Here is an 8,474-nt window from a genome sequence, read left to right as displayed (position 1 = left end):
GCCGCCGCCGCCGCTGTTGCCGCTGCTGCCACCGCCGTCGCCGCCGACGCTGCTGCTGCTACTGCCGCTGCTGCTGTAGCTGCTGCTACGGGGAAGAAGGGGAAGGAGCTGGAGGAGCCGTTGCCCTGGAGGAGGCACCCTGCGTCCCCGGCTCGGCCAGCCTCTGTTCGCTCTCTGCTGGCCCCCAGAGCCGCGGCTCGAGGCGGTGGCGCCGGAGGAAACCGAGCGCATCCATTCCCGGCAGGCCGGGGCTCCGACTCCGCGCCCGCAGATGGCAACCCGGGAGCCTGCTTCCCCAGCACCAGCAAGGTGACGAGCACCGAGCCCGGCGGAGCCAGACGCCAGACACGTGACGGCCCCGTGGGCTAGGCAACGGCCGGGCCTGGGGAGCCCATTGGCTGGGCGGGCCTCTCCGGGAGGAGGGGTCCACAGCTAGAGCGCAGCCCGCCCCCGGGCCCAGGCCCCTGCTGGACAGCTCCCCTGCAAACAGTATGCCAGCCCGCCCGCTTGCCCCACGGGGCACTGCAAAGAAAGAATAGTCGCCTCTGCTCCATTAGGAGAGGCGGGGTAGGTAGCTACCTGAGTACTGGCTGCGCGACCCAGACCTTTCAGAACGTCCTGTCTGGCCTTATCTCTAAGATCCCATAAAGAGGCCTACCTATACGCCCACCACTTCTCATTTTCCAAGACCCCTGCTGTCTGTGACTATGTCATGAGAGTCATTTTCAAAGACTTAAATCAGTAGTATGGGGTCTGATTCTTATTGTTCTAGACGGGAGAATGGGATGCGCTGAGCCCTTCCTTTTATAAGATTTAATATTCACATATAGCAGGAGGCCAGGCCTTAGTTTCTGAAATGAGGGGAGACCAGTTAAGAACACAAGCAATTTTATTCTGTAAAAGCACTACTCCTACCTCCAATCAGAATTCTTTTAAGAGAGAAAAAGCCTTTGCCCTTGGGGAGGGTGGTGATACTGGGACCCCTAGTGAGGAGGGGAATGCAAGGTGTAAGGAAAGGGCTGCATATGGCTTTCCCGAGCTTACTTCACTTTGGTAGTTAAGGCCTGACCCTCCTGCTTTAAAAGAATTCTAAATCTTAAGCAGGGATGTCCCTGCCTAAGAATTAGAAATCTCTCCAGTGCATCCCATTTTCTCACTCAGAACAACAATTGCCAGACCTTCTCTCCAGCAGGGGGTTTCACAATTCAAATATGAAGCTACTTAATTCCCCATAGGACAATGGGGAAAATGTCTGTCTGCTATATATAAAATCTCTACTCCACAGAAAACCTATGTACCAGCTTCTCTAAAAGAAGAGAAGCATAAATAAAATGGTATCTATAATATAAATAAATTAGTATATTAATAAACAAAAGCACCCTTTTCAAGATGGAGATGTCCTGAATGACATGAAAATGATGGTCTCCATAAAACAAGAAGGACTTGGGCTGCTGAGGGATATGCACTCAGCAACCCAGGTTTGAGCCTGTGGGTAAAGCAGCAAGTGCTCCCCCAAAAATGTTGTTTAAACATTTGCAAGTTTAAGGGTCCAAAGGTGTGGATGTGAATTGGGGTGCAAGGGAATACTGCAAAGCAAAAGCTAAAGCCTTGCAAGCAACTTTCTCAGACTTTCATTTATAATTTTATAAAATTATTTTAATTTCTCAGATTGCATATTCACAAAGGATGCTCACCTAGATGAAGTCTCTAGGGACCAGGCTTGAAGCAGAATTAGTAGTTGGGATGTAGGGAACAAATACTATTCTCTGGGCTCTTGGGAATAGATCCAGAGACCTATTAGAGACCTCATGTTTCCTTGTGGTCTTCAGAGTCCCAATGTCAGCAAGTCCAAGGTAAAGGAGTAAGGGATAAGGGAAGAAAGGTACTGGGAATGCATTATGGGGAGCTTAAGAAACAATGGGGTGCAGTCAAAAGAATACTAAATTTGGAATCAGGAAACTGGTGTATGCATCTCAGTTTTTACTAGTTGTGACCCTGGTCTATGAAATCCCTTCCTGCTTTAAACTCTAAGATCCTAGGTTATGAAATTTAAAGGCGAAAGCTTCTGTCCATCGACCCTAATGTGCTTTCACCTGAAGCTGGGGTAATCTGAGAAAACTTCAATACATCCCTCTAAACACACACACACACACACACACACACACCACCACCACCACCACCACCACCACCACCACCAAAAATACTACTCCTCACTCTTTTTCTATTTTTTTCCTGCTGCTCCCTGGTACTCCCTAATAGTCCAATCACTTACTGCTATTTGCCTATTATAGAATACTCCATTTTTCCTTTGTAAGATTATATTGATGGAATTCTGTAAATCAGCTCTTTTTCTGTGGCACCTGAGAGATGAGTGAGTCATCATAGCAACATTGGGAAGGGGACAGAGCTAATAACCTGAGACAGAAAAGGTTTCACCATTCACTTGGCCCAGAAAATGAATTGAAAATTAGAAGATTCTTGTTAAATCAAAAATAGGAACTTAGAATGCAACCCAAAGTGGGGTTAGGTTTTGGAATAGGAAATCCATATATCTGATGCTAATCTGAAATGATTTCTGCTAAATATGGCACCTAATAAGCCAGTAATATGGCTACTAACCAAACAGGATTGAGGCAAGAGAAAAGAAATGGAGACATTCAGTGCATTGTAAAATACAACAGCCAACTTGTGGAAGCTGTTGGTTGAGATTAGAAGATTATATTCTATACATTCATATTTCTAGATTTTCATAGTTTTTACTTTTGTTACTTCAAAACAAGTATGTTGAACTATATTGTTTTCCTCTGAGATATAGTAGGAGTTTTACAAAGAAGCCAAGGGGGAAAAAATCTGGGTTTCCTCGTTTGTCAAATGAGGAAGTTGGACTAGATAATCTCTGAGATCCCTTCCAGCTCTAGACCTATGATTCTCTGATTTATTTTCCCACACACCAATTGATAATGACAGAGTCAACTGCCTCTAATGGCCAGGTATAATGGTAATAACAACCAGCTGAAGAACTCAGAAAGAAGCCTCAGATCTGAGGCAGATAGGAAACCCAGGAGGCACATTCTCCCTTTTATATTTCCTGCAGCTGAGTTGGTTGCTTGTATTTTGGTTTTCCATAGGCAAGGTTGCTCCTCCATAGATTTGGCTCATCTTCGGTTAAGAATCAATGAAGTAGCAGGTTGGTTACAAGAATCTAGGAATATTTTAACTCTTCACATCCTCAAATCTCCTATCTTCAAAGGTTACTCTTTGTTACTTACAATTCATGATTATGGCAAGAAAGTAGATTGATTTCATGTGTAGAGCGTAATCTATATTCTACAATAAAGGCCTGCAATTCACAAGAAACTTTAGGAGGACTAGTATCCCTAAGAACTGAATCCACATACCATTGTAAGAACACTAGCCATCATGGATATTTTAACATTACTCTTTACTCACTGTGCACCTGGACAGTGAGCTGGCCAGGCTCAGATTCATGGCAGGCCATTTGGCAGGCCATCCTACCAGGGATATGCCAGAGGCTGGACACTCAAATAATACTCAACTATACTGCTACCTTAGCTTCGTGACTGAGCTAGCTGCCAGAGAGCCTCTCTGCCAAACCCTCTAAGGCATACAAGTCACCTCCCTAGCTTCTTTGCTCCCTGGCCCCATCTGCTGAATGCTATCCAGGGATATACTTGCCAAAATTTGCTCACCTAACTGCTTTATAACATCCTGCTTCAACCTTTTGTTCTACTCCAGTTTCTCAAAAGCCCCAGATCTGCCTGAGTCAAGAAGTTTTAGAGACCACTTTCTAAGCTACCACAGGCGTAAGACTCTAAGAAATGGGCTTATAGATCTATCTTTCCAACCAGAATGCTAAAATTTGTCTAGAGATCCTATCCTCAGAGTACCATGTGGTAAAATTTAGTTATCAGAGGAACACGGAGAATATCACAATAGCTGTATAAGGAATTCCTGAAAACCAGCATGGAAAAAAGGAAAGGGTATATGGTTTCAGAAAAATCTGAGAAGGATTGTATGAACTGATGCAGAGTAAAATAAGCAGAATCAGGAGAACAATGTATACAACAGAAATATTGTAAAAATAAACAATTTTGAAAGACTTAAGATCTCTGATTAACACAAGTCCAGCCACAACTCCAAAAGACTCAGGATGAAACATGCCATCTACTTTCAGATAAGAACTGATGGAATCAGAGTGCAAATTGAAGCATAATTTCTTTTCCTTTCTCTTTCTCTCTTTTTATTTTGGGGGGTAATATGACTTATTTTTTTGTTTGGCATGACTAAACATATTTTAATGGGTTTTGGTTTTTCTTGTTTCTTAATGAATGGGAGGAGGGCAGAGAGAGAATTCAGTACTTAAAATTGAATTTTAATTTTTTAAAGAAAAAAGGTCACAAAGACACAAAATAAAACCATACCCTTTCACCTGCCCCTTTCCATGAATAGCTAGACCCACAAGGAAACATGAGGTCTCTAATAGGTCTCTAGATCTATTCCCAAGAGCCCAGAGAATATAGTATTTGTCCCCTACACTTCAACTACTTAATTCTGCTTTAAGCCTGGTCCCTAGAGGCATCATCTAGGTGAGCAGCCTTTGTGAATATGCAATCTGAGAAATGTTTCTGAAGTGCTACAGCCCCTACTGCCTCAGCAGCCACAGCTAATGAAGACCAGAAAAAGAAAGTTTTCACCATTATAAGTCAGGCATTGTCTAACTGTTCAACATAAAAAAAAAGATATAACTTTCTTAATGGAAACAATTTTTTAAAAGCATTACCTTATACTTTGCCATTGCATCCTAGGAACTACCAAATGACTCAAAGCTGAAACATGCTACATGTGTTGTCTCCCCCTTAAGAATGTAAACTTCTAGAAATCATGAATTGCCTTAATTTTCTGTTTATATCTTCAGCACTGAACATAGTGCTGTGCACAAAGTAATCATTTAATAAATGATTTTCATTCAATAATTAGTTCATTCATCTATCTTTGATCATGTGATGTTTAACTTAGCAATAATTTGGATAAAGGATAAAATGTCAGACTAGAATGTTGAGCTGAATCAAATTAGATATATTAGAGAGAAATGCAAAATCTAACATGGGTTCAAAAATCAACTTTATAAATAAGATGGAAGAGACATGACTAGACAACAGTTCATCTGGGAAAAAAATTCTAGGGGGTTAACAGACTAAAAACTCTTGCCTCTTTTTATAACCCCAGGACCTAGCACAATGCCTGGCCCTTAGCAGGCACTTAATAAATGTTTATTGACTAACTTGTTCTACTTGCTCCCAGAAAGAAAGAACTAGAAGCAAGGTGTCATTATTTATAAAGAGCCGAATTTAAGCATAATGTAAGGGAGAAATGCCCTAATATTTAGAACTATTTAGAAATGGAATGACCTATGTTGACCCGTGATTAGAGATCTTCAAGCAAAGTCAGGTAGGGGTAGTTAGTCTCTGGAACCCTTTCTAACTCTAAGATTCCATTATTATGTGAAGGAGGGTGGATATAGAAGTTGTCACTCAGAACATTCATAGCCATTTGTTAACAACATTCCTGACTGCTTTGCTGCATTTGTCTATAATATCAATGCCATGACTTCCATTAAATTACTACTAGAAGCAATGCAAAAATAAAACCATCTCTTGCAGTGATGTTATTACTTTCCCATTGCAGGTATGATGAACCTCACACCCATCTTAAATATTAGATACAAAGAAGGAGCACACATTCCCAATAAGAATGGCCCAGGTAAAAAAATGCAGTTTTTTCTCAATGTCAAAGCATGAGAAATAAGATGAAATATTAAAGCAAAACTAAGAGTCCTGGTTCTTGCATTCATTTATTCATGCATTCATTCAACAAGCATTTATTAAGTACTTACGATGTGTCAGATACCGTGATTGACACTGAGGGTATAAAGATAAATATAAAACCGTACCTGCCCTCCAGAAGTTTGCATTCTCTGAGAGGATGCCCATCAATTGGGGAATGGCTGAACAAACTGTATTATGATTGTAATGGAATGTTATTGTGCTATTAAAAAGGAGAAGCAGGAAGATTTCAGAAAAACCTGGAAAGACTTACATGAATTGATGCAGAATGAAGTGAGCAGAACCAGGAGGATATTATACTGATGCATGATGAACAACTGTGAAGGACTTAACTATTCTCAGCAATACAATGATCCAAGACAATCCCAAAGGGCTTATGATGAAAAATGTTATCCATCTTCAGAGACAGAACTGATAGAGCCTGAATGCAGATCAAAGAAGGCCATTCTTCACTTTATTTTCTTTATAGTTTGTTGGTTTTTTTTTATTGTTTTCTTCCACAAAATGATGGACCTAAATATATATTTTGTATGATAACATATGTATAACCAATAGCAAAACTGCTTACTGTCTTGGGGGTGGGTGGGAGGGGAAAGAATATAGAACTCAAAATGTTAGAAAATGAATGCCAAATTCTGTTTACATGTAATGGGGGAGGGGAGAAGAACAAAACATTGCTGAAGGGGAAAAAAGAAACTTGCATTCTAGGGAGGAAATTATCTATGTACATATGAGTAAATTACAAATAAATACAAAAGGAAAGACAATAACTGAGGGAATAAGGGATAGTCTTCTGTGAGAGCTTGAGCTGAGCCTTGAAGGGAGCTCTATCCAAGATGCAGATCTGGGTAAGGAAGGAGAACATTCCAGGCATGGAGCCAGTTCATACAGAGGCAGAGAGATGAAGATCTACTATGTGGGTGACAGCAAGTGGTTCAGTTTGAATAGCATGTAGCATGTATAATGTATAGTCTGTCTATAGAGATTAGCCTGAGTTAGATAATGAAGGGTTTGACAGGACAAAATGAGGAGTTTATATTTTATCCTAGAGGCAATAGGGGGCCACTTAAACTTCTTGATTCAAGAGTGACATGATCAGATCTGGGTTTTAAGACTACTAATTTGCTGAAGAGTGTTACCACCAATTTTGTCAACCTCTTGTCACTCTTGGAGTCCTTGGACAAGGAATGAAAGTTTGTTTTTCCCAGGGGAAAAAAAGTGAAGAGCTGGGAATAAAAGTTTCATTTATATGCTTTTAAAAAATAATATTAATTTGGCAGCTGTGCAGAAAATCAATGTAAGAGGGAGAGAAATTGAAATCAGGGAAATCAAGTCAGAGGCTACTGACTTGAGGTTCTGCAATTGTGCAGGATTCAAAAGAAGGTAATAATCATGTGACATGAAGGAAGAGAAGAGGAATGGGACAGGACTTAATATGGGATTGAGAAAGAGGGGAGCTAAGAGAGAGTGAAGAGACAAGTCTGATTCTATGATTAGGAATTGGATAATCAGAAGGTTGTTGGGGTCCCAGATGTAAATAGGGTAGTGTATCCTACATATAGCTTGTTTATACATGGTTTGTAAATAATACATATTGATCCTGTATCTATCTTGTTGCTACATAGTTGTTTATATGTTTCCCCCCCATCAGACTAAGAGCAACTTGAGAGGGGAGACTGTCTGGTCTTTCTTTCTAATGTCAGTGCTTAGGACAATTCCTGGCACATTTAGGTGGTTAATAAATGTTGAGTAACTGTCCAAAAAAAGTTAGGAAGAGGGCTGGTTTGGGAGAAGAAAGATAATAAGTTCTTTTTTTAGATCCCTAAAGGACATACAGTTGGAGATGTCTTAAAGGCTCCTGGTGATGTGAGAAAGACTAAGACTGAATATTGAAATAGGGGTATCACCTTCATGGGCATAATCATTGAATCCATGGAAGCTAATAAGATCATTGAGAGAGAGAGTATGGAGAGAGGGAAAAGAAAGGGACCCAGGACAGAGTTCTCGAAGGAATCCCAATAGTTAGGGAGCATGAATTTAAGATATAGCTGAGCCCTCCAGCTTGAAACATCGAGTAAGGAGTTGGTGATACAAGACTTACAGTCAGGAGAGAGACTAGGGCTGGCTACATGAATCTGTGAGTCATTTGCATAGGAATTATAATTAAACCCATGAGAGCTCATGAGGTCATCTAGAGAAAGAATATTAAGATAGAAGAGAAGAGAGCCCATAAGAGAGCTTTGGTGAGATAGCTACAGTTAGAGAGAGTAAAATGAATACTAAACCAAGAAAGAATACTGAGAAGGAGCAATCAGACAAGGTAGGAGAACAACAAAGGAGAAATGCAGGAGGAGGTGGTCCATAGTGTCAGATGCAGAGAAGTCAAAAAGGATGAGGTCCAAAAACATCTTCATATTTGAAAATTAAGAAATCATTGGTATTTTTGGAGAAAGCAGTTTCAATTGAGTGGGGAGGTCAGAAGCCAGACTGCAAAAAGGCTAAGGAATAAGAGAGAAGAGAGGGAACAGGTAAACAGCTTTTCTCAAAGATCACTGGTAGCCTTAGAGAGAACAGTTGCCAAAATCAGGCCTCCATTCCAAGTTTCTAATC

The 8,474-nt window shown here is 40.8% G+C and overlaps 1 protein-coding gene across 1 annotated transcript in view; it reads right to left on the bottom strand.

The window, feature by feature from the left end:
• The window catches only part of LRP3 (LDL receptor related protein 3), a 29,896-nt gene extending 29,665 nt beyond the window's left edge, over positions 1–231 (bottom strand). Inside the window, 1 exon segment of the mRNA XM_044661451.1 lies at positions 48–231. Coding sequence (XP_044517386.1) covers positions 48–231 — 184 coding nt within the window.
• Positions 232–8,474: the final 8,243 nt, after the last annotated feature.

The sequence above is a fragment of the Gracilinanus agilis genome, chromosome 2 (genome assembly GCF_016433145.1).
Source record: "Gracilinanus agilis isolate LMUSP501 chromosome 2, AgileGrace, whole genome shotgun sequence".
Lineage (NCBI taxonomy): Eukaryota > Metazoa > Chordata > Mammalia > Didelphimorphia > Didelphidae > Gracilinanus > Gracilinanus agilis.
This window is presented reverse-complemented; position numbering and strand designations above follow the sequence as displayed.